The sequence below is a fragment of the Anabrus simplex genome, chromosome 7, assembly GCF_040414725.1.
Source record: "Anabrus simplex isolate iqAnaSimp1 chromosome 7, ASM4041472v1, whole genome shotgun sequence".
NCBI classification, from domain to species: domain Eukaryota; kingdom Metazoa; phylum Arthropoda; class Insecta; order Orthoptera; family Tettigoniidae; genus Anabrus; species Anabrus simplex.
This window is the reverse complement of record NC_090271.1, coordinates 4,825,657-4,853,172: the sequence shown is the minus strand read 5'-3', so window position 1 is coordinate 4,853,172 and position 27,516 is coordinate 4,825,657. Positions and strand designations below refer to the sequence as shown.

The 27,516-nt window shown below is 41.7% G+C and overlaps 1 protein-coding gene across 2 annotated transcripts in view; it reads left to right on the top strand.

The window, feature by feature from the left end:
- LOC136877198 (potassium channel subfamily K member 18) overlaps positions 1-27,516 on the top strand; it is a 256,215-nt gene that overhangs the window by 202,934 nt on the left and 25,765 nt on the right. For both annotated transcript variants that reach the window (XM_067151015.2, XM_067151014.2), the window contains one exon: positions 14,440-14,642. In XM_067151015.2, the coding sequence (XP_067007116.2) occupies positions 14,440-14,642 (203 nt within the window). The remainder of the gene's footprint in view (positions 1-14,439; positions 14,643-27,516) is intronic.

Genomic DNA, 27,516 nt, shown 5'->3' with positions numbered 1-27,516 from the left:
GGCGCACGAGAATTATTTACAACGAATTCTAGACTTTGAATATTATATTTTGACTTTTATCCTAGCCATCTGAATGCTCTCGATGACGCTATCGGGTAAAGAAAAATTCATTCACGTCTCTCAGAAATGTGATGAAGTCTGGATGATCACTTGGTCAAATATGATAAAATTTTACAATGTTGGTCACGATAATATCGGCGGTTGATATATGGAAAAATTGACGCCTACAGAAACGCACATGGTACAGGTCAAATATTAGCATTCGCTTTCATGGTTCATGAGTCACGACGTTATTATTACTCCATTCCATGCCCATCAATTAACACGTGCTGACACTTGAAGAAATAACGCCTTATCCCACACGTATTCTTCAAATAAATTCAATAAATGAATCCACAAGTCAATAAAAATACAGTAAACGATCCGTCAAGATTCTGCCATATTCCAGGCCCATATCCATCCTAATTGAGTAACATTAACATCTTACACACAAGATCAAGCAATATTTAAACTCATGACCCTTATTCATTCATTTAACCCGAGGTGTAAATTTATTATTATTATTATTATTATTATTATTATTATTATTATTATTATTATTATTATTTCTTCGTTTCGGCCTGCTGTGGACCACGTTATTTCAACCGTTTGCATCCTTGAGCTTTAATTCTTCCCCAGTACTCACGCATTCTCGTTCCGTCAGCCTCCTTTCTTTCATCAGTCCACTTCTTGCCTGTTTTCAACTTTGGCCTTTCTTGGAACCTCTTGTATCCCTGGAGCTTTTTCTGGAGAGGAGCACGTTTCTGGATGTCTTCAAGTGTGATTCCTATTTCTTGAAGGTCTTTTTCAACTTCGATAAACCAGGGTCCCTTGGTTTTCTTGTTAAGGAAGTAGGAAAAGATCCTATTGGTCTGTCTCTGTGTGCTCATGCGTGCTATATGGCCATAAAAATTAATCCTCCTTTCCCGAATCGTGTCCGTTATCCTCTCCATATGCTGGTAGAGATCGCTGTTCTGTCGTCTCCTGTACTCACCATTTTCTTTGATTGGTCCAAGAAACTTTCTCAGGATTTTTCTTTCTTTAGCTTCTAGCTTCTCCATCAGACCTTTTCTGTTCATTGCAAGGCATTCTGCTGCGTACAGTACTTCCGGGCGTACAACCGAACAATAATGCCTAAGCTTGGCGTTGATGGACACTGATCTTTTGTTGTGGACATTCCTAGTCAGCTGATATGCCACCTCCATCTTGCTGATTCTGATTATTATTATTATTATTATTATTATTATTATTATTAGTATTATTATTATTATTATTACATGTGCTAGATCTCAAATTCGCGTAAACTAGGGTTCGACAATATGCCAGATGACACTAACACGCCTTAAATCATACAAGAAGACATTTTTATATAGAAATCCGGCGTAACAAACATGCCGTAAATCTGTCTCACACGACTTCCGAAAAAAATATTTTCCAATAAAATTATTAATTATCGGTGAATACAATGATGTTTAAATCACACTAGACTATAGAAGACACACGCACGTTCTAGCTATTCTAATAGAGACCAATAATCACTCACACACCCATGACATGTGTGAAAGAAGGATCAAGACTAGAAGAAATATTACCACTAATGAATAAGTAAGCAATATGAACAGATAAGCATTAGAAAAATGGTACTTAAATGAATGATGAAAGTGGAACTCTGCTCCCGTCGCTAGAAGTCGCCTACATTTTAACACACCATTGTAGCCGTGACGTTCAATGCAGAGTTGTGGTAGGTCTTCTCTTCCCACATCTTGACGCACTCACGTGGCGATAACAAGCAACACACGCGATGACACGAAACAATGCCAGACTCGTTGACTAAGGTGTTACTGCCCATTGACGGAGTAAGTCAGAGTAGGAGAATGTTTCTTCAGCACTTCACAATGGGGGCCCATTCTTCCAGAATTTTATTTTGATAGGTGTAGAATACAGTGTCCTTGGATCCAAGTAAAAGTGGCGGATTCGTGAGGATTCCGGAAGCTAATAGTAATCTTCTTCTTCTTCTTCCACCCCCTTTTCACACATCTGTGGGGTCGCGGGTGCGAACTGTGCGCATATGTGGATTTGGCCCTGTTTTACGGCCGGATGTCCTTCCCCACGCCAACTCTATATAGAGGGATGTAATCACTGTTGTGTGTTGGTAGTGTAGTATGTTGTCTGAATATGAAGAGGAACGTGTTGGGACAAACGCCTAGACCCGAGCCAGAAGAATTAATCAGACGTGGTTAAAATCCCCGACACGGCCGGGAGTCGAACCCGGGACCCTTTGAACCGAAAGCCTCAACACTGATCATTCAGCCAATGAGTCGGACTCCGGAAGCTAATATTAATATACGTTATATATAAAATGCTTAATAAAAGTATATTCGTTAAAACTCTTGGGGTATCTGGACTCCTTGGACGAACTCCCCCCCCCCCCCCCGGCTACCTCTGTCACTCCCATCCCAACATAACTGCAGCATTTCATATATTCCGAGTAGGTACAAGTGAAATGAATGCAAGAATAAACAGTGTGAGTAAAGATGCAATATTTTGGTTCAGAATAAATACGGTAATGTTATTATAATAATGGTCATGTGATAAGCAATAAAGAAGTGACATTTTATACAAATAATGCGGCAAAGATATACACACACGCGCGCGCGCGTCGAATACAGGTTTCTCGTCCTTCTTATCCATGGCTAGATGTTGAAAGCAAGAGAATGATGGCCTACCGTGACTCGTTATTTCCACATTATAAACAAACCCTAGATCACACAGACTTCGAATCTTACCGCATCTCAAAACATCGCACAAAGCAGTTAATCAGAAATAAGAAATGTATATATTTCCGGAATTTAGCTAAGAACTTAAACTCTAATCGCGCATGGGACCAACTTAGAGCTCTGGTAATAGGAAAACATCAACAGAGACAGACGACTTCTGACATTCCACTTGATGAACTGAACGATTACTTCAGTAGAATAAATATTCGACCTACCCCAATTAACTGCACCGACTCACCGCCCTCCCCTGCAGCCAATCCACCATTCACATTTCACAGTGTCACAGAAAATCAGGTTGAAAAGGCTTTGCATTCCATTAAATCAAAGGCTACATGTGTACAGCAGATGATATTCCTATTACTTTTATACATAACATTATGGGTGCTGTCCTGCCTATACTACTAACGCACATACTGAACTACTGTTTACTAAACGGAACTTTCCCTACTGTCTGGAAAACAGCCAATATTATATCGGTACCTAAGAGTTTAGACCCACAATCAACCTCTGACTATCGTCCTATGTCCATACTCCCTGCGTTTTCTAAAGCCTTTGAACATTTAATATACGAGCAAGTTCCGGAATACCTAAATCAAAATGCTCTTTTGGACCCTTTGCAATCTGGATATAAGAAGGGTCACAGTACCGCGACAGCACTTTTGTAGGTTACTGAAGACATTAGAAATGTTATGGATAAACGACTGCTCACTATACGTATCTGGACTTCAGTACCGCCTTTGACACTATAGTAATTCCGACTATGATAAAGAAAATGGAACTGCTAAATTTCGACCTGGCTGCGCTTAAGCTTTATAGTTCTTATTTGAGAAACCGTCAACAGCGTGTAACAGTAAACGACAAGGCCTCTAAATGGAGAATGCAACTTAGTGTTGCCCCACAGGGCAGTATTCTAGGGCCTCTAATTTTCTGTATTTGTATCAATGACATACCATATGTGACAGGAAATAACACACACCACCTCTATGCTGACGATCTTCAAATACACTGACTGACAGAGCCAATGCAACACCAAGAAGGAGTGGTCAGAACTTTATGCCAATTGCAGGGTAGACTGACGTCACTGAGGTATGCTCATGATGTGAAATGCGCCGCTGTGCTGCGCACGTAGCGAACGATAAATGGGACACGGCGTTGGCGAATGGCCCACTTCGTACCGTGATTTCTCAGCCGACAGTCATTGTAGAACGTGTTGTCGTGTGGCACAGGACACGTGTATAGCTAAGAATGCCAGGCCGCCGTCAACGGAGGCATTTCCAGCAGACAGACGACTTTACGAGGGGTATGATGATCGGGCTGAGAAGGGCAGGTTGGTCGCTTCGTCAAATCGCAGCCGATACCCATAGGGATGTGTCCACGGTGCAGCGCCTGTGGCGAAGATGGTTGGCGCAGGGACATGTGGCACGTGCGAGGGGTCCAGGCGCAGCCCGAGTGACGTCAGCACGCGAGGATCGGCGCATCCGCCGCCAAGCGGTGGCAGCCCCGCACGCCACGTCAACAGCCATTCTTCAGCATGTGCAAGACATCTTGGCTGTTCCAATATCGACCAGAACAATTTCCCGTCGATTGGTTGAAGGAGGCCTGCACTCCCGGCGTCCGCTCTGAAGACTACCATTGACTCCACAGCATAGACGTGCACGCCTGGCATGGTGCCGGGCTAGAGCCACTTGGATGAGGGAATGGCGGAACGTCGTGTTCTCCGATGAGTCACGCTTCTGTTCTGTCCGTGATAGTCACCGCAGACGAGTGTGGCGTCGGCGTGGAGAAAGGTCAAATCCGGCAGTAACTGTGGAGCGCCCTACCGCTAGACAACGCGGCATCATGGTTTGGGGCGCTATTGCGTATGATTCCACGTCACCTCTAGTGCGTATTCAAGGCACGTTAAATGCCCACTGCTACGTGCAGCATGTGCTGCGGCCGGTGGCACTCCCGTACCTTCAGGGGCTGCCCAATGCTCTGTTTCAGCAGGATAATGCCCGCCCACACACTGCTCGCATCTCCCAACAGGCTCTACAAGGTGTACAGATGCTTCCGTGGCCAGCGTACTCTCCGGATCTCTCACCAATCGAACACGTGTGGGATCTCATTGGACGCCGTTTGCAAACTCTGCCCCAGCCTCGTACGGACGACCAACTGTGGCAAATGGTTGACAGAGAATGGAGAACCATCCCTCAGGACACCATCCGCACTCTTATTGACTCTGTACCTCGACGTGTTTCTGCGTGCATCGCCGCTCGCGGTGGTCCTACATCCTACTGAGTCGATGCCGTGCGCATTGTGTAACCTGCATATCGGTTTGAAATAAACATCAATTATTCGCCCGTGCCGTCTCTGTTTTTTCCCCAACTTTCATCCCTTTCGAACCACTCCTTCTTGGTGTTGCATTTGCTCTGTCAGTCAGTGTATATCGACATTGCAAGACAAGATATTAACAATGACCTCCGACGACTCAGTGTATATGCACCACGAATCTCTCTTATACTAAACTGCAAAAAATATCAGACAATTATAATTGGATCACAAAACTTACTGAGCTGCTCAAACAATGTCGCAATCCCGCCTATCCTACTGAATGGTAACATTATTCCCTACAGTAAAACGGTTAAAAATCTCGGCGTAATGATGAATGAAACAGTTATTGGTCTGATCACACGAAAGTAATACGTAAAAAGATTTTGGAGTGCTTCACCCTCTTAAAGGGCAGAGGGATGTATTTCCATTTGAGCTACTGTACATGCCAAACTCATAGACACTCATTCTCCCTGTTCTTGATTATTGTGACGTTGTTTTAGTTGACATGGCGAGAGAAGAAACACTTAAACTTCAACGAACACTGAATTTCTGCCTGCGATTTATTTACACTATCGGGTTCGATGTTCATGTCACCCCATACTATCAGGCTGTCTCATGGCTGATGTCTGATAAAGGTCGGCAGCTACACACTTTAACGATGGTGATCAGAGTGGTAGCTGAAAGTCAGCCAATGTATATTTCTTCTAAATTCATCTTTTTATCATCATTTGACAACTTAAATACACGTTCTAGATTCATTCTTTCTATTCCACTGCACCGCACAAATAAAATTAATAGATCATTTGTGGCGGCTATCCCCAGATTATGGAACGTACCATAAAAGTTGGGCCGGAGGCGTTCCGGATCCGAATGGCTCGTCGGACTGGAACGCCGGCTGCACGGAGTTCTTGGAGGACGTCCCTGTCGTAGAAGTCGGGAGGAATTCCACTGAGCACACAGCTGTACAAGGCAGAAGTGGGCGGTGATGCATGCTGTGCGGTGTTAGCAGGTACTTGCTGAAAGGCAGGGGGCGACATAACAGGGTAGGGATGACAAGTGGTAACAGTGGCGATGGAAAGTGAGGAAGGGAGAAGAACGGACGGTGTTGTGGTGGTAATTGTGGTGGTTGTCGGGCTGGTGAGTGTTGAGGGCAGAAGCATTGTCTGAAATGGAGGCTCATGGACAGTTGGGACAAGGGTTGGGTTGGCAGAAAGCTGGTCTTCAATGTATGGAGGGGTTGGCACCACTGCATAGAACTGACAGTGAATCGTTGCGCCCGAAGTGTAAAGAAGTTGAAGGGCGGTCTCGTCGCTGAGATGAACCAGAATCTTTGTAGAAGGTGTAGAGGTGAGGCCATCAACCAGTCGATAGACAGCGGCACAAAGGTCGTCGAAGATGAAGCAAAAGGCCATGGTGGTGGGAGGCCGACTTCCAACTTGGTGTCTGGCCAATATGCTTTATTGGGTCGGCTGGGTGCGGTGTTAGAGTTGCGGCGTAACGCGGGATGAGGTAAGGAGTATACAGTCCACTGTAGAGACAGACGATGTGTGCCGATTTGTGTTCGTATCTTGTGTTGTGTGATGTCCAGGTGAACTTATCAGAAGCCCATTATAAGAGGCACAGTCCGATAACTGCATACGGGAGATGAAACACCACAATGGAATTATTGCCCGGCTAGCATTTCCGAATGGAAAATTATAAGTTCCCGTGGAGGGAATTAGATATTTTTCAGCAACAGAGCATGTCAAAAAACAGATCAGATGTAAGGCTTGTTCGGCGTTTGCTCTATTAACCAGCGTTTCGTCTTAGGTCTGACACTAGACTCAGAGTGGGATGTGTCAGACCCTACCCACTGACGTTGGGGTGTATGCAGGTGAACTATCTATCTATTTCTAGTTTTCATTCCCCACCCTGAAGGTAACGCCCTCACTCTGGCCAGGAGTTTCGGCTGGTTGGAGAAGGAGTGATGGTATGGGGAGGAGAGTAATTTGATGTGTGGAATTGGGAGGTGTGTACGGATAGTAATTAATTGTTGGGGGATGCGTATAAGGATTAAATATTCAGAGGAGAGTGCAAGGGTGGACAATATATGACTTAAGAGAGACATGACGGAACTGAAGGAAGAGAAGTTTTAAGCAAGGGGGTGATGAGGGAGTTAGAGAGCAAGGAGATGAAACACCGATGAGAAGGTTACAAGAAAAGCGAGTAAGAGTCGGAAAAGGTGAGGGGGGACGGTGGTGGCGAAAAGAACAAATTAGTTGGAGGAGGGGGTGGACTAACGTTTTGAGGAGGTGGAACGGGAGGACGGGTTGGCCGGGGGCGATGAGGGGTGGACGTCGGCGACAGTCGTCCTGAACTGGTCTGAATGCGAAACGCACGACAGGCGGGGATTCCGGCGGCGTGAAGTTCTTGTACTATGTCCTGGCTGGAGATGGAAGGGTCGAGTCCACGGATCACACAGCTGGGTAGACCATGATGAGATGCGGATTGCTGCGTGGGCGATGATGACGGTGGTGCTGCTGCGACGTTGTCTTGAAGCGATGATTGAGGCGGTGGATGCCAAGGGGTGGTTATGAGGAGGGAGGGGGTTTACCGTTGTAGAAAATGTAGAAAGTGGAATGCAGGAGGTCATAATGGGCGATGGGTGGCTAGTCGTGACAAATGTAGCCGGTGTATGAGAGGACAAAGGCGTCGTGGTAGAAGTCGTGGTGATAGTTGTTGTAGGGGAAAGGGAAGAGGAATTCGATGTGGGTTGATGCGAGGTTATGGTCGGCGGCATGTGGACGACGGAGAGGGTGGTGGGGTCGGCAGAGAGTTCGGCAAGTATGGATGGAGGAGTAGATTCCACGGGGTAGAAACGCGCTGCTGCTCGTCCAACGTTGGTATGTAGAGAGGAATCAGTGGAGATGGCAAGAAGAGCCGATAGGTGTCATGTATGCGGAAGCCAGCGAAGCGGATGGCGCTGGTGTACATGGCGACAGCCAACGAGGCGTCAACCTATGTTTTTTGGTTCGGCTGGGTAGCAACTATAGATGATGACCACCCGGCCGCAAAAAAGACGAAGGGGTGCGTGGACGTAAGTATAGTCCGATTTGGAGATGAAAAGCCTGTGCGCGTGTCCCCCGCAGTGGGCTTTGAGGATCTCTCTTGAGATGTGGAGGTGTCCTGCGGGAGTGAACTTATCAGAAGCCCATTATAAGAGGCACAGTCTGATAACTGCATACGGGAGATAAATCTCCACAATGGAATAATTGCCCGCCTAGCAATTTCGAATGGAAAATTCTCCGTTCCCATTTACCAGACATTATAATAGGAATTATCATGGCTGAGAAGTGATATTATGGATGCAGAAATTGGATACTTTCTTTCTTAATCTGTTTACCCTCCAGTGTCGGTTTTTCGCTTGGACTCAGCGAGGGATCCCACCTCTACCTCCTCAAGGTCAGTGCCCTGGAGCTTCAAACTCTGGGTCGGGGAATACAACTGGGGAGGATGACCAGCAACTCGCACAGGTGGCCTCACCTCCTATGCTGAACAGGGGCCTTGTGGGGGATGGGAAGATTGGAAGGGATAGACAAGGAAGTGGGAAGGAAGCGGCCGTGGCCTTAAGTTAGGTACCATCCCGGCATTCGCCTGGAGGAGAAGTGGGAAACCATGGAAAACCACTTCCAGGATGGCTGAGGTGGCAATCGAACCCATCTCTACTCATTTGACCTCCCGAGGCTGAGTAAACCCCGTTCCAGCCCTCGTACTACTTTTTCAAATTTAATCTCAGAGCTGGGAGTCGAACCCGGGTCTCTGGGGGTGGCAGCTAATCACACTAACCACTACACCACAGATACTTACGTTGAATATATTTTTAAAATGTGTGGAAGGTGGTAGATGCGAACCACGAATATACTAAGTACTAAGTTAATATTATAACCAGTCGGCTATTAGTGACTTTTCGCAACACTGCTTTAATATATATGAATTGAGATAACTGTGGAAAACCAAGTAATTCCTACACAAACCGATAGATGGCTTATTTCTTTTAGTTTCTACTTTAAATAATAGATGGCGTATTTCCGTAGTTTATTATATTTACTGATAGAGCGCGCCACAAGTTATAACACTTACTTCCCAGATTATCTAAACCACAACCTTTAGCCAATGTAAGATATTAGGCCTGCTTTTCCAGCAGAAGGAGTTAGTCTTTCGACGGAAGTAGACCTAGTGCCACTCCGCGCTACAGCTGAATATTATTATATTTTCTAGTAAAATTAACTAATAAAATATTAATATATACACAGGGTTATTCACCTAACATGTTACACAGAAATAGCTTCTAAACCAATAAAGATATCGGTATTCTGTTTTCACATTCGTAAATGGTACCCAAGGCCTTGTAAAATAACGTGCTACTTAGTCTCATGGGGCGATTAATAACCGAGATATTGATACTAACTCCATATTTTTAAATGGAACGGCACAAATTCATACAGCTGGCCTAAAAGATCAACTGCATACAAGTTCAAATATGTAAGTATTTTCAAATTCGGACAATTACGTTTTGAGATATAAATAAGAACAGCATGCGCGGTTTTGCTGCCGCATCAGACGGCGTGAAGTCGGGCAAGGACATATTGAGGCGCAAGCTGCTTCCTGGGCTTGATTCCAGCCACAGAACGGATACCAGGCATGTACTGTAAACATAATGTGATGTACCGTAACATACCCTGGGTGTGCAACGTTGTTGTATGACTGGCGAACACACAACGGGGAAGGGAGATTAAAGTTGTATTGTTTTGTTTTGACATGTAATAGGCTGCAGTTAGTTTAGCGTTTTTTTCTGACGGATGGGAATGGGAAAGATTTGGAAAGGAAATCGGCCTTGGCCTATCACAAAGCTACCTATCCGGTATTTGCCTGGTGTTGAACATGGGACACCATGAAAATCACTTTCAGGTTGGGCGAGGCAGGACTCGAACCTACGCTGTCCCGAATGCACGCTACTACAGTCGCACTGGAGCTCTGCGGAGATTAATGCGTGTAAAATAAAACATAAATAATAGTGTTGCTGCCATCTCACCACGATCAGCTCTGACCATTTTATTTTCTAGAAGAAGGTCTTCCGGTGTTTTGTGTTATGTTTATTTCTCAACTCATAGAGTATTATGAACTGTACACTAAAACCAGTGACAATTATAGCTTTAGTTATGTTCTTTTCAAGGCAAAGTACTTATTTTATTCCTTTTAAACACATCAACCCTTTCCGTCCTGTCATGTGTTCGCCTGTCATACACACTTTGCAAACCCATCACATGTGTACGAGGTGCTTACATGCCTGGTATCCATTCTGTGGCTGAACTCACTCCCAGGAAACTGCTTGCGCCTCAATATGGCCTTGCCCGACTTCACGCCGTCTGATGCGGCAGCAAAACGGCACATGATGTTCTTACTCATATCTCAAAAAGTAATTGTCCGATTTTGAACTTGTACGCAGACGGACTTTTAAATCAGCTGCATGAATTTGTGCCGTTCCATTTAAACACACGGAGTTAGTATCAATATCTCAGTTGTTAATCACCTCATGAGACTAAGTAGCACGTTATTTTACAAGACCGTGCGTACCATTTACGAACATGAAAACAGAATGCTGATATCTTTAATGGTTTACAAGTTATTTCCGTGTAACATGTTAGGTGAATAACCCTGTCTTGTCTGTACGTTGCTCAGATTTTTGAAAAGAATGCTATTTCTGTATCGGGCACGACCACAGTAACAAGGAAATGCACTTTTTACTTTTTGGTAATGTCTGTCTGTCTGTCTGTCTGTCTGTCTGTCTGTCTGTCTGTCTGTCTGTCTGTCTGTCTGTCTGTCTGTCTGTCTGTCTGTCTGTCTGTACACGCATCACTAGAAAACGGCTAAAGAGAATTTAATGAAAACCCGCATGCAAAGTTGGAAAATTAGTCGCTACAATCTAAGCCATAAATAATTTTATTCACACTGAGTGAAATGGTAGTTTAGGGGAAGGCCTAAAATTTAATCCTTAATATTTGCGTCATTAGTGGTCCTATCTCATTGAACAGTTGTATACAAAGTCAGAGAATAAGACACTACAATCTAGGCTATAAATCATTTTATTCACACTGAGTGAAATGGTACTTTAGTGGAAGGTCTAAAATTTAATTCGCAAATCTTTATATTATTAGTGGTCGTATCGATAAATACATCACCAAAGTTATACAGAATTAAATTTCCGACCATTTATGTCTTATACATTTTTACCGTACCGGCTATGATAACACCGATATTCAAGAATTTGTATTTTTGTTGCCAAGTCCATATCAACGCTGAGCCACGAGAGAATGGGTTAACAGAATTTAATAAAAATCAGTATATAGAGTCGAGGAATAAGAAACTACAGTATAAGCTATAAACAATTTCATTCACCCTGGATGAAATTGTACTTTAGGGGAAGGCGCCTAAAATGTAACTTTTAAATACCTATGTTATTGGTCCTATCGAAAAGTACTACATAACAAAAGTTATAGAGAATACAATTTCCAGCCATTTATGTTTTATTCAGTTTTACCATACCGACTATGATAAGAGTGGTATTTCAGAGTCGGAAGAAAACTAAATGTGAAGGCCTGCAATATCGAAAGCGCGTAACATTGATCAACAATAACATTACATTGACCATTGTTTGTTGTGATGCTGCCTCTCAACTCCGATGCGTACCGAGTATAATAGCCTGACTGAATATTGGCGGGAAATAGCCGGGGAGTTAGAAAACTTTCTTCTTTCTATTCCTCTGGTTCATACATTTTCTTATACAGCTGGTACGTAACACATAGTATTCCAGTTATTCGATCCCTACTCTGACGCGCTGCACAGAGGCTCACTTCAGCAGTTGTAGTATGAACTGGTCTAGAATAACAATTTAGGCCTATTCCAAATTATAGCACTACAATTCACTAAATAACTCAAAATTCAACCCTGAAAAGAGCCGTTTCTTAAGAAACGCTTCTTCCTCTTCACTTTTATTAAATTTTACATCATTTTATTCCAAATTATCAGTGAAGAGGGGGTTTCTCCTCTGGCTTGGAGGAAAAATTTGCCTCCAAGTCAGATAGATTTTTCCGCCGCCAGTGTAGTGAATCGCGTACTCCTAGGAAACAGGACATAGTTTTGCCCTGGGAGTCTCCACCATTCCCCTGGAAAAAGACGAAGAGTGTTGTTCACGGATCACGGCTGTTTGCGGCTGGAACTTTGGACTGTTAGATCGGCAGCGTAGTCCTGTTCGTTAAAAGTGAGAAAATGTGTGGTGTTTCATTTGATCGAGTATTTCATATGAAAGCGTTGCTTTTAATCGCGCCATTCCTACTGACGTCATTGCAATGTATGTTCATTTCAGTTGGTAAAACCACTAAGACAGTCTTCCTGAGAATGTAAAAAGGCAAGTGGAGAGTAGGTGTCTACCATTATAATGAAAACTCCCCAATCTCATTGTGACTGATGATATGCAAACGGGTCTACCATTACAGTGAAAATTCCCTAACTCAGTCTTCATATGAGAAAATATTTTTGGTGACTTCCCCGTCGCGTTTCTAGGGTAACGTTCAGAGCAATCTTGATCACAACGCGTACACTAGAGTTCCGAATACAATGTAGAATTCCGTAGCGAAGCACGGGTACAACAGCTAGTTATTATTTTTTTTTAAAGCTAATAAAAACATTATAAGGTGCCAGTCAAATTTATACAAAAGTAAGTAAGGAGAAAATAATTATAAACATTCTTTTTTTCTGATATCTAAACAATTTATTTACATTAAAACAAATAGTAATTAACTCAAGAAATTCTTTCTACTTTTTCTTCATTCATTATTAAAAATGTTCAGTTACTATTCCATGTTTAATGGAAAAGGAAAATCCACAGACTGTTTCAAGTCATTCGACCGGGTCAGGACCCATCTAGTGGCGAGGATAGGAATTGTTTCGGCTGCCGAAGCTTGTCGCACTCCTCTGAGGCAATGATTAACGACTGACAGATGAAATGAAATGATAGTGGAGACTGTTGCTGGAATGAAAGATGACAGGGAAAACCGGAGTACCCGGAGAAAAACCTGCCCCGCCTCCGCTTTGTCCAGCACAAATCTCACATGGAATAACCGGGATTTGAACCACGGAACCCAGCGGTGAGAGGCCTGCGCGCTGCCGTCTGAGCCTCGGAGGCTTTTTTCCATGTTTAATATCATAGGTTAAATACTTTTCACCCTATAAGCAAGTGTGTAGCATTAAATGTCGCACAGAGCTTCTGAGTCGTTACCACATTTCTTTATTTTTAATTCTGACGGAGACCTGGTCATGATCACTTATTCACCATTTGTTGGTCATGCGTTCGCATTCCCTTCCCATTTGGCTACACAACGTTCCTTTCTCTTTTGTTCCCCACATAGCTGTTGTCTTTTGTCTTTAGAGATTAATCTTACACCTAGAATTTCATGTGCCCAATCCTTAAATTTTTTGTAGGTTACAAATTCTTCTTTTCCTCCTATCGATCCTCTACTCTTAAATTAAACGTCAATCTTCGCCTACCGTATTAGCTCAAGCGGTTTAGGTGTTGGTAAATGTTAGGATTCTTACTCTTAGCAGTGCAAGGGCCCGTACTGCTGTGGTTCGAATCTCTATTCATTCCTTCAACACAAAATTGAGCAAACAACAGGCGAAGAAAGAGAGGTAAATTCTGTCATTGCGTCCTGTTAGTCGTTAGGAGATAGGAGATAGGAGATAGGCTTAGGCCAAGGCTCCTTGGAAACGTGCAGATTCCTTGGTGGAATTACCTCGGAGAAGTAGATACTTCGGGAAAGAGAGAGAGAGAGAGAGAGAGATGAAGGAGAAGGAGAGAGAGGAAAGAGAAATGCGAAGTAAAAAACACGCTAGGGTCCGACGAAGATAAATTAGAAAACCGACGCTGGCTTCGAAAAAGGCTCTAGGGAGTTTCTCCTTAAAATGGGAGTTTTACCATTTTTTCCTTATAGCAGTAATAAATATTATAATATTTTTATTAAATTTATTTTAATAATAATAATATTGAGCAACATACGTCCGCTTCCGTCAAAAGAAAAACAGGCAGCCACGTTATCCCTTATCTCTTCTGGTCGGCCACAGAACAGATCTAGGACAGAATAACATCATACAGATGCTCAAGGGCTGGTGCGCGTTAGCGGAATGAACATATATTAAAATATCCTCCAGTACGAGCCGGGCAACAAGGTCTGGCCCGACACTGTACTACTAATATAACAGCTTCACTGCCTTGTTACAGGTTACGGACATCTTGCACCCTCCACCAACACTGGTCGTGCTATCACCATCGTTTACGCAATCTTTGGAATACCTCTATTCCTCATTTTGCTGGCAGACTTCGGCAAGTTGTTCACGAGAGGTATCAAGTTCCTATGGGCCTTCGTCAGAAGAGTTTACTTCACTGGGAGTTGCCGCAAAGTGCGGCGAACAGTTCCTGTCCAGGTAAGTGCTGCTTTAGGGTAGACTATTCCCGTTGATTTCACACTTTCGTTGTTGCGGTGACTTCTCCCTAAACGAGAAAGCTTTGTCCAGGTTGTCTTTGACTAGAGGATGAGCTGCCGAAATGTAAATAACGTGGACATATCGAAGTTCATTTCGTATGTTAAATCCAGATGCCCGAATTATGGAAAACACGTTTCGTCAGCATGAAGATTGGTTTTGTTGTGGTTTTCTCAGAACTGTGGCCTGCTGCAGTGCACAACAGAGCGACGCGCAATGCCTCCTTCTGTGAATATCGTCAACAATGTCCAGAGTCTGTCAATCGTGGGGAAAACTTCTAGATTACGTCATTTTACTTTCAACAATGGTCTCTAATATATTTTCAAGCTTTGAGATTGCAAAGTAATTCTCCTATACGCGGGCTCTCCTAAAAAGTGGAATGATCACACTGAGACACTTGCATATCAACTCTCCCCTACATCGACATTGTTGCTCTGTCGTGATCTCCCTCTTACAGTGCGAACTCCTCTGATACGGCGGTCCATTGTTCTGAACTACTTCTCTGGTTTTTGACATATTTTTCAAAATATATGTACTTTCTTCTTTGGCTTTACGTCACACCAACACAGATAGGTCTTACGGCGTCGATGGAGTAGGAAATGGCCTAGGAGTTCGAAGGAAGCGGCCGTAGCCTTAATTAAGGTACAGCCCCAGCATTTGCCTGATGTGAAAATGGGAAACCACAGAAAACCATTTTCAGTGCTGCCGACAGTGGGATTCGAAGCCACTATCTCCAGGTTGCAAGCGCACAGATCTTCCTTATAGTGTCAGTTTCAACAATACATAGAACGTCCTCTCTCGGCAAGCCAGCATGTGGGCACTGTGTACGAGGATGAGCGGAGGAAACTATGGGAGTGACATTTGTAAATCGGTGGTGGTGATTACTGGAAGGCGTGATTGTAGCGACTGATCTCAATTTGCCAATACAAATGACTGAAATCATGATCAGCAAATAGGACGGCCAACTGAATCACACAGAGAGAAAAATGTTCTAGATGTTGTCGCGAACTTACAAGCTAGGTATTTCACAACAGTAGTTGCACGATCCAGGGAAACAAATTAAATAAATCAGTACTAATTTTCCCAAAGGAAGATCGTAGCAAGCGTGGAAACAGCTAGGCTAAACAGAGGTCAAGTGGATAGAAAGAGAAATAATGCTTACTGACTAAAATCATAATTCATTTTCGGATTACACCAAACTTTATTGAGAGAAGGTTAAATAATAGTAATTAAACTTCAATTTCAGTCAGGCAAATAAAAGGGATAAAATTAAAAGATGGTAATTAAAGCTTAACCACAAATTAAGAGAGGAAAATAAAGGGAAATTAAATTAATAAATCGTAATTAAAGATTAATTTCAAATTCCATGGAGTAAAATTGAAAGGAATTAAATTAATTATACGACCTTCTGGTTCTTTAAAATTAAAAACATGGAAACCAATTAAAATGAAAATAATCTGAGCTCACAAACCAGTACTTTCAAGAAATCTTCAGAGAGGGTAAACTGGGAATAGGAAACAACCCAAAGAAATGAACCCAAGAAAGGGGTACTTAATTGATCACTTTTTCCAAACCAGGTTTTCACACAACAAAATTTTTCAGAGTGAAAAATGTTCCTTAATAACCACTTCAACTGCAGAACCCGAGCAGTAACATGTGAAATCCACAAAAAATAAATTCCACCAAAAACATAAGGAAGGAGTAAACAGATAAAATATTTAAGTGATCCACAGTTAAAACAAGTCGTCAAGGACCAAAATTATCCGCATTAAAATTTTAGTAAATCACGACAGCCAAGCATACGGAGAAATAATAGACGCATTACAGAATCACGTCTCATCCCAAGAGCCGAATTCAACAATCTCTCCGTAAAACGTCCGTCAGCTGTCTGCACGTAACAAAGAGCAGAGACGGCAAATGTCAAAATAACAGGGGCAACGCCCACACTCATGTAAACACTGCTGTCATGGCAACGGGGTCACGTGACGAAGGACCACAAAATGGCTACCCACCCAGAAAGGAAAACAAACACACAGTCAAATGGTGAAAGAAACAATTTCCAACTCGTAATGACTTCCCTGATGGGGATTTTCAAATTATAAGGAATTAACACGTTGAACAACATTACAACCAGTTACACAAAGCCCCAAATGATTGATAATTAATTTACAATTAAAAGGATCTAGATCACAGTCTTTCATTGGTAACGGCCGAATACTTGCTAGTGCACGAATATGTCTTAGACAGTAGAATATTATCCTTTTAAGTACTTCATTAAGCCAAACGAAATTTAACTTGGGTTTATCTGGTTCCCTTCTCACATCGTTAGATTTCCTGGTAACAAAAGTGGATGCTTACTTACAGATTGTACTAAGGTCGTAGAGAAAAAAAAAGTTAATTAAAGGAAATAGAACGGCGACAAGGACATCGCCCCTTGGCAATGTGATCACCCAGGGTCAATTACAACCCACATCCTTTCTTCTTTCTTCACTTAAAACCGGTCAAAAACCAACAGTAAACACAGAAGCAGCTCCGTCGTGTCTTCACTTTTCAAAACAAAAACAGTCGCCTATTATCGTGCGTGCAAGGAGTAAAACTGAGTCTAGTTCCGTGGTTGCTCCTAGGTGGCAGCACAGACTCCACAGCATGCCTACCGAAAGCCGGCGCTACAGTGGCGGACAGCGTAACTATTATCTCAAGACATAAGACACTCCAAGATCAATTTCCACGAGTCGAAATAATTATCAAATTTAGCCTTGATGAAAAGGCAACTTGGCAAGTCTCCAGGCACACTACAATACACGTCCGAATTCCGTGACAGTTCCTCCTCCCCCGAAAGACGAACATGGGGTACGACGAAACGAAGATGATCGGAGATAAGGAGCACTTCAAATATACATGCAAAAAATTTCTTACTTGACGTTTCTAGGAGAAGCCAGGTTACCGGTTAGAACAAGATCGTTGAGCTTACATGATAAGGTGATAACTCAATAGGCAGTTGAAGCAGATCAACGTGCGTCGAAGTCCATAATTAGATTTGTAGAACAACTTCACATCACTCCATACGATAATGATCTGTTAACACAGAAACAGTCTATTTTGAAGAAGTAATACACCAACCGTTATAGTTACTTCTGATATTTGCACGAGTTTTCATACTAAATTCCCGACGGCGAGAACCAGGTTTCAAAAATCTTTGAACAATACTAAGAAATTAATTTTTCTAAATGAAAATTTGGGGCTTTTACTATAGAGAAAGGCACGATTCACATTTAAAAAAACATTTACATACACCCAGGAAGAAATAGTAAACAAGTAACCCAAGAAATTAGTGCATAAAAATCATTTAACCAAAGGGAAACAAGAAGCATTATGGCCATCGCTACATCATGAGGCATCCAACCACTCCACGCAAGTTACCAACAGAAGAAACAAAGAGATTCAAAATTAACCCCAAAGAAAGGAGATACATAGGAAACCAAGAAAAAATTACCCCAGAAAATAATACATAGACCAAGGACAGGTCTCAAACAAATTCAATTAAATAGAAAACAAAGAAAGTTAATATACTTTGAGCATAATAGCACAAGCACTACCAATCAGTGAGTTAAATGGTCAATATTTCAAAATCTACGTTGTATAACCAACACTACAGAATCATTTCAAAACTTGGATCAACATCTCACGGGTTCAAGGCATCACAAACAGGAAGGGAAAGGAGAAAAGGATACAACTCAACCAATAGAAGAAAAACACAGAAAGCACAGAATTCAGATCAATGCCAATTCCATGACTATCAGATAAACCATTTTCAAGCAAGAGTAGCTCTGAGCCGATCGGTTGGAGATCTTTTTCAAATCAAGATGGTAGGGCTGCGCATAATCGGTCCTCGACAACAGATCACCCAAGAAATACCAAGCAAGAATAGTTTACAGATCAACAGCAAACACTCCTCTGAGCATAATAAAGAACATGGAATTAACAGGACAGAAACGGAGCGAAAAAAAACTCAGGAGGGAATACAATCCGGAATCTAATAACCAACCTATTATATGGCATCACTAAATAATTCATCCTACAATGGTACATCCAATCAAATCAAAGGTGAGACCTCAGATTAGATAACCAAGAAGGAAGATAAGGAGCGATACCTTACACAACGCACACTACCGGATGTCCCTTACAGAACCACTGGGGAAAAGAAAACGCCATAGAGTGGCACATAACATAAATAGAACCATGTAGTAAAAAAAAACTCAAAATTACGTCGGATTAGCAGGTAACGCAGCGAAACGTGAGATGAAGCAACCAAGTACACGATACCAAGAAGAAATAAATAGCAAGACAAGTTAATTCACTATGAGTTGCAGATACACCTCTTAATTCCTCCCAAAATCTACTGAGACACAGAGGTACAATTGAAAGAAACACACTCCCATACCACAGTGCCATGGCTACTAAATACTTGACCCGATACCCATAGGAACAACCACAGATAAGACACATGGGTTAACTCATTAGAGTTTAAAAGATAAACACCTTCCACACCATGATCTTCAGCCATAATTCCATCTCAATAAACATTAAATTAGAATTACTCCACCGAAACATCATAAATCAATGCCCTTAGGCATACCGATTAGGTCCAAGAAGATACATGCTTCGGAAAAGATCCCATTAGCAAACCAAAATAACACTAACAACCAGTAGATAGGTAAATTACATAACATCAGCAGTGATCTGCAACTCAATAATGAAAACAAACTCTAGATACCACAAAGGTTGAAAGTTAAAGAAATTCAACAACAATGTTCAGGCAGTGCACAACCCAATTCCATTGCACTAAGAAAAGATAATAGAATTCCAATATAGTTTCCACCTAAGTAAGTAATACCAGATAAATGAGATTAGGGATAGTTTCACGCTTAGAACAAACCCAGAAGCAGTTGACAAGGCTAACCAAGGAGACAACATAAGGTCGTTGAGCAATAGATAAGTACAAGGTATCAGTATGTAGGAAATGAAGCTCGATTAAGACACAGAGTCCATGCACTAGGCAAACGAACTATTATCTCCACCACTAACCAACCATACAACACCAAAGCCAATAACCACTCCAAAATAAACGACCTAGGACGTCACTCGAAACACTACCAATCCCACACACTCACACCCACACAATGAAAAGATGACAGATGGAAAACTTTCACACAGTAAACACACACGATTCATATCACCACAACTACTCTTCAGGATAGCAATGATCAAATCACATCGTGATAAATTAATCGGGTGTTCAACATTCAATGCGGAAACAACCAGGACATGATTCCTTAGGTTAAATTACCCACTTAATAGATAGAAACTATCTGAGAAGTACAATTAGCAAGGTAAACACCATAAATTACTAAAATGGTAATTCGGAAGTACACCACACAAGCATCAGTTTTCAAAAATAAAGATGATAATTTGGGAAATAACACAAGAACACTAAAACAGAGAAGATTACCAAAAATTCACAAGTCACAAGTTCCCAATCAGAAAATCATCAATAAGTTACCAAATGAACCATCCGAAAATACTTAACACAAGGCAAATAATAAATCCACTCACCAATCAGTAGTATGCACAACAACTTCAACAGAGGGTGTTAATTCTCCACCCACGTTACACTTAACAAAAGGTTCCAACAAGAAAAATTACCGGTTAACCAGGTTTAATTTGAGAAAGGTGAACACGCCTAATACGTTTAGCAATTGGATCACTGACTAAGACGGATACCGGAGTTAGAAACTGCAACAAGGTACAGGGCCCTTGATACCTGGGGGCAAGTTTAGCAGAAAACTTATGGACAGCCTTGCTGATGGGGTAACACTTTACATAGACCTGATCACCAACTTTCAATTCTGATGACTTTCTGTCTTTATCATACCTATTTTTAACCTTTTCGTAGGACACAGCCAAATTTTTCTTCGCCTCATCCCAAATTTTTTGGACATCTTTAGGTTTAGAGAATTCAGGCAACAGATCTTCAATAGACAACAGATTAGACATAGGAGAATATGGAGTATAACAGAACATAAGATCCATAGGTGTCTTCCGGTGAGATTCATGAGTAGCACAGTTGAAGGCGTGGGCCAGCCAATGCAAACAAGAATCCCATTTGCATTGGTTGTCGTGATGATATGCAATCAGAGCAGATCTTAAATTTCTATTTAACCTTTCAGCATATGAAGGGTTCGGATAATAGGGGGTGGTAGTAACGTGGGAGATGGACAATTCAAATAGATATTTCCTGAAAGAATTACTAGTGAAGGAACTAGCATTGTCCGAAACCAGAAACTTGGGAGGACCGAAGGATGAGAAGATGGAATTCAGGCAGTTAATAGAAGTACGGGAGTTGGTGGATCGGGTAGGGAAAATCCAACAAAATCTAGAGAAAGCATCAATACATACAAAGATATGGGTGTTTCCAAGGGAAGAGCGAGGGAAAGGTCCTACGTAGTCTATAAACAACCGTTCCATGGGGCGAGAGGCTTGGGAAGATGACAGCAATCCAATTCTGTTGTTCAAGTTAGGCTTACTAATGCCACAAGATTGGCAAGATTTGATCATCGTTCTAATGTCATGATCCATTTTCTTCCAAATGAAAAACTGCCGGATCTTTTGCCTGGTTTTGTAAGTACCTAGATGACCACCAATGGGTGAAGAGTGATAGTACTTAAAAATGATGGGTACAAGAACCTTTGGAACAACGATTTTTAGGTTACGGTCCTTTCGACCCTTACAACAAAGGACACCTTTAGACAAAGAATAGGGTTTTACTTCCGTACCATCATTAATTGCGTCTATGATCTTCTTCAATTCAGGATCCGACTTCTGATGATCTTCGAACTCATGATACAGTAGAGGAAAATCTGAAAGGATTGCGCCGACACCAACAGCATTAACTTCAAGTTCTGCAATGACATTCTCAGAACCCCTAATATGACGAACGCTGAACTTGAAAGAAGAAATACGGAGCGCCCACCTGGTTATCCTTCCGGTTCTTTTGGGCCTATTTAGCACCCAAGAAAGAGCCTGATTGTCTGTTTCCAACTCGAAGTTCACATGCTCAATGAATGGTCTAAACTTTTCAAGAGCGAACAAGACTGCAAGACATTCTAGTTCATAGACAGAGTACTTACTTTCCAAACTATTAAGAGTTCTAGATACATAGGCAATAGGTCTACGCTCACCATCATACTCCTGCAAGAGTACCCCGGCAATCGCCTTATTGGAAGCATCGGTTTGCACAACAAATCCCTTGTTAAAGTCAGGAATTGCCAACACCGGAGCATTGGTCAAGGCAGCTTTCAGAGAATCGAAGGCTACTTGTTGGGCGGTACCCCAGGTGAACTTCACACCTTTGCGTCTAAGACAATTCAAGGGAGCAGCAATTTCTGCAAAATTTGGAATGAATTTCCGAAAAAAATTGACCATACCAATGAAGCGGGCAACACCTTTAACGTCCCTAGGAGGTTTGAAATCCCTGATACCTTGAGTTCTAGACTGATCTATGGAGATACCATCTGAGGAAACTACATGCCCCAGGAAGGACATGCTAGGCTTTGCGAAGGCAACCTTAGATAGCTTGACAGTAAGTCCAGCCTTCTTCAGGCGTACCAAAACTTCCCTAATATGTTCTAGATGTTCATCGAAGGTGTTTGAAAAAATTACGACATCGTCCAAATAATTATACACAAACTTGAACTTTATGTCCGACAGAATGGAATTGAGCAGCCTCGACAACACAGCTGCTCCAAAGCTCAGACCGAACGGCAATCTCAGGAACATACAGGTTCCAGTCGGTAATAAAGGCAGTTAGGGGAATGGATCTCTTAGAAAGGGGGACCTGGTAGTACGCTTGGTTCAAGTCCAGAACGGTGAAAAACTTCGCCCCAGAAAACCATCCGAAACAAGTGTGGAGATCAGGCAAAGGAATCGACTGGAGTACTATCTTACTATTTAGAACTCGATAGTCTATTACAGCACGGAAACCGCCAGAAGACTTGGGCACTAAGAACACCGGAGAGGCATATGGAGAGGTAGAAGGTCTGATAACACCATCCTTTTCCATCTGTTCCACAATCTTCTTCAATTCTAGCATACGTGGTGGAGACAGACGATACGGAGGAGATCTGACCGGTTGATGATCTAACAACTCAATGTCATATTCTAGGACATCAGTCAATCCTAATTTACTTGTTAAGACTTCCGGAAATTCTTTACAGAGGTTTCGCACTTGTTCAGCTTCAATTTCCCCTAGATGTCCCAGATCAAGGCAATTCAGATCACTATCCTCGACAGGAGATGGGTAACCTACACACGAAGAAATGGGTATCTTCAATGGAGCATCAACCAAGGCAAACTTAACGTCTGGAGAAAATTTAAAAAAGAAATTCCTACTCTGTAAGTCTAACACTAGACCTACGCTAGACAGAAAATTCGAACCAAGAATTACGTTACAAGACAAATTAGGCGTTACTAAACATCTGACCTTCCAGGTAAATCTGCCAATCCTCAACTTAACCTTGACTGAACCTAAAATTTTCAAAAACTGAGAGTTAGCAGTGACGCATTTGACTTTCGTAGATTCCAATTCCGGCAATTTACATGGAGATTTCATTTTATAGTACCATGTCGAATTAATTAGGCACACCACACTTCCGGTATCAAGTAAAGCGTTTACCGGTTCATTATTGATTTCTACGGGAGTACAAGTACCTTGGGAGGGAACATGAACAGAAATCTTGTTACACTGATGCGGGCAAATAAATTTTTCAGACGTCCAAGGATTTTCAACGCTAGGCCTGTTACATTCGTTGTCTTCTAGTCATTGATTATTACTCCGAACTGACAAAGGGCAGTTTTTCTTCACATGTAGTTTGGATCCACAGGAATAGCAACCACCAGAATGACGTTTGACAACTGGACAGATGTTCCTCAAATGACCCCTAGAACCACAGTTAAAACATTTCCGAACATTTCCATCCTTAGCAACTGAAGAGACAGTAGGTTTCTCAGGTCTAACAGGAGAAGGGAGGTTGACAGGTCTGGTAGAGTCACCATGTTTGACGTCCTCAGCGAATGAGCATGCCTCTTCCAGTTCTCGGAAATTGGTTGGACATCGGGTTAAAGAGAGGTAGGACCGATACGAGGGTGATATGCCTTTTAAAATCCTAGCCACCATCTCACTTTCCTGAACAGAGATCATAAATACCTTGCAGTAAAATCTCAAGTCCAACACATAAGACAACAAGTTTTCATGTAAAAACTGAGTTCTGAAACAGTGTTTAGGAATTAAGCTCTGGAGAGCAAGAGATGGAATGAACTTCCCTAGTACCAGTTCATGGAAAGCATTGATGGATAGGTTCCGAGATATAGCCTCGGAAATCTCTCTTTTCAAAATCCCTTCACAGTGAGGGAATAGAGCACGAAAGATACCCAAGTCGTCCACAGAATAAACATTAGCTGACTCTGTCAGCTCTACAAGAAATCTTAAAAACCTGATGCTTTCCTCAATAGAGTTAACAGAAAAATTATTCACTCCTTTAAAAATCTCCTTCAAACAATTAGGAGATGACGCAGAATTAACTCGAGTTAGCAAATTTTCCAGAACAGAAGTTGTGATACCACAGTTACATGGGTTATAAGGAGAGGATACAATAGTATTAGGAGAAGGTTCAGACGAAGGCGTAATGGAGTTTACTTTCTCAGAAATTCCCATATTACTAACATCTTTGTTGATCAACAAAAGGTCAAGTTCGGCTGAAATGCCCGAAACAATAGTTATTAACTTGATACATTCTGTCATAATTTCGTCCTCAGGCTTAACAGCAAGAATGTCCTGGATGCGCCCAAGATAGTGATGAGCTCTGGCCTTTAACCTGTTCACTTGAGCTCTTGAAGGAGGTAATTCGGAAAATTCTTCCCTAATAACGTTAATTTCTTGCAACGAGTCACATATCACACTTAAAAATTCCCCACACTTAGTTCGATTAATAATAGACAGGTCAATGGGAACATGAACATTTGCTGTCAGTAAGGCAGCACACTCTCCTAGGGTACCAGGTACCTCTAAATTCCGGATCGATAGTTCATATATCAACTCAGCCTTTCGAAGCTGATAGGGAAAAATCACAGTACGAGACATAGTTTTTTGGGTAAGGAACACCGAAACAAAGATTACGCCCAATACACACTTCCTTCGCTAAGCTTATTTCCACTAAAGAACAGGCCGATCAACACCCCCAAAGAAAGGTTATGAGTGACGCATAAGAGCCTTCAGGCACCGAGAAAACAATAAGAGATCCAGTAACCTTTACTTCCCGGTTAATTTAGGGTATGCCAAACCCATAGAATCATCAAACACAAGACAGGAAGACACAGATGCACGCCAAGACAAATAACAGTGTGAGATGTTTTCACCTTTCTTCATGCAAATAAAATTCTCAGTTACAAGACTGAGAAATTACTAAGAGAAAATCAAATAAAATAACTCACCGGTTGTCAGCCTTATGATTAGATCAAAGCAAATTTCCAGCAGCAAGCTAGCATACCAAGCTCCAAAGCCAAAGAATCAGGAATACATAACCCACAGATACCTCACACAGCAGCGATGGGCTCCCCCAAGATGACAAAAAGCACATGGAACAGAAATATATTTGCATTAACACAAGTCGAATCTTGCCTTCCTCTTTACAATTAAGCACTTTCAAAATGTGCCTTGTTATTATTTTAGTCAGTATTCAATAATTCTCAAGATAGGTAAAAAAAACCACCAACAGTTTACTAAAAGGGAAATAGAATCACGGAGAAAATTAAAATTCAAACAAAACAAAAGAACCACGCGACCTGATACCAAAATACTGTCGCGAACTTACAAGCTAGGTATTTCACAACAGTAGTTGCACGATCCAGGGAAACAAATTAAATAAATCAGTACTAATTTTCCCAAAGGAAGATCGTAGCAAGCGTGGAAACAGCTAGGCTAAACAGAGGTCAAGTGGATAGAAAGAGAAATAATGCTTACTGACTAAAATCATAATTCATTTTCGGATTACACCAAACTTTATTGAGAGAAGGTTAAATAATAGTAATTAAACTTCAATTTCAGTCAGGCAAATAAAAGGGATAAAATTAAAAGATGGTAATTAAAGCTTAACCACAAATTAAGAGAGGAAAATAAAGGGAAATTAAATTAATAAATCGTAATTAAAGATTAATTTCAAATTCCATGGAGTAAAATTGAAAGGAATTAAATTAATTATACGACCTTCTGGTTCTTTAAAATTAAAAACATGGAAACCAATTAAAATGAAAATAATCTGAGCTCACAAACCAGTACTTTCAAGAAATCTTCAGAGAGGGTAAACTGGGAATAGGAAACAACCCAAAGAAATGAACCCAAGAAAGGGGTACTTAATTGATCACTTTTTCCAAACCAGGTTTTCACACAACAAAATTTTTCAGAGTGAAAAATGTTCCTTAATAACCACTTCAACTGCAGAACCCGAGCAGTAACATGTGAAATCCACAAAAAATAAATTCCACCAAAAACATAAGGAAGGAGTAAACAGATAAAATATTTAAGTGATCCACAGTTAAAACAAGTCGTCAAGGACCAAAATTACCCGCATTAAAATTTTAGTAAATCACGACAGCCAAGCATACGGAGAAATAATAGACGCATTACAGAATCACGTCTCATCCCAAGAGCCGAATTCAACAATCTCTCCGTAAAACGTCCGTCAGCTGTCTGCACGTAACAAAGAGCAGAGACGGCAAATGTCAAAATAACAGGGGCAACGCCCACACTCATGTAAACACTGCTGTCATGGCAACGGGGTCACGTGACGAAGGACCACAAAATGGCTACCCACCCAGAAAGGAAAACAAACACACAGTCAAATGGTGAAAGAAACAATTTCCAACTCGTAATGACTTCCCTGATGGGGATTTTCAGATTATAAGGAATTAACACGTTGAACAACATTACAACCAGTTACACAAAGCCCCAAATGATTGATAATTAATTTACAATTAAAAGGATCTAGATCACAGTCTTTCATTGGTAACGGCCGAATACTTGCTAGTGCACGAATATGTCTTAGACAGTAGAATATTATCCTTTTAAGTACTTCATTAAGCCAAACGAAATTTAACTTGGGTTTATCTGGTTCCCTTCTCACATCGTTAGATTTCCTGGTAACAAAAGTGGATGCTTACTTACAGATTGTACTAAGGTCGTAGAGAAAAAAAAATTAATTAAAGGAAATAGAACGGCGACAAGGACATCGCCCCTTGGCAATGTGATCACCCAGGGTCAATTACAACCCACATCCTTTCTTCTTTCTTCACTTAAAACCGGTCAAAAACCAACAGTAAACACAGAAGCAGCTCCGTCGTGTCTTCACTTTTCAAAACAAAAACAGTCGCCTATTATCGTGCGTGCAAGGAGTAAAACTGAGTCTAGTTCCGTGGTTGCTCCTAGGTGGCAGCACAGACTCCACAGCATGCCTACCGAAAGCCGGCGCTACAGTGGCGGACAGCGTAACTATTATCTCAAGACATAAGACACTCCAAGATCAATTTCCACGAGTCGAAATAATTATCAAATTTAGCCTTGATGAAAAGGCAACTTGGCAAGTCTCCAGGCACACTACAATACACGTCCGAATTCCGTGACAATGTGATGCTTATGAAACCAGATTATCTAAATCAATCAATCAATCAATCAATCAATCAATCAATCAATCAATCAATCAATCAATCA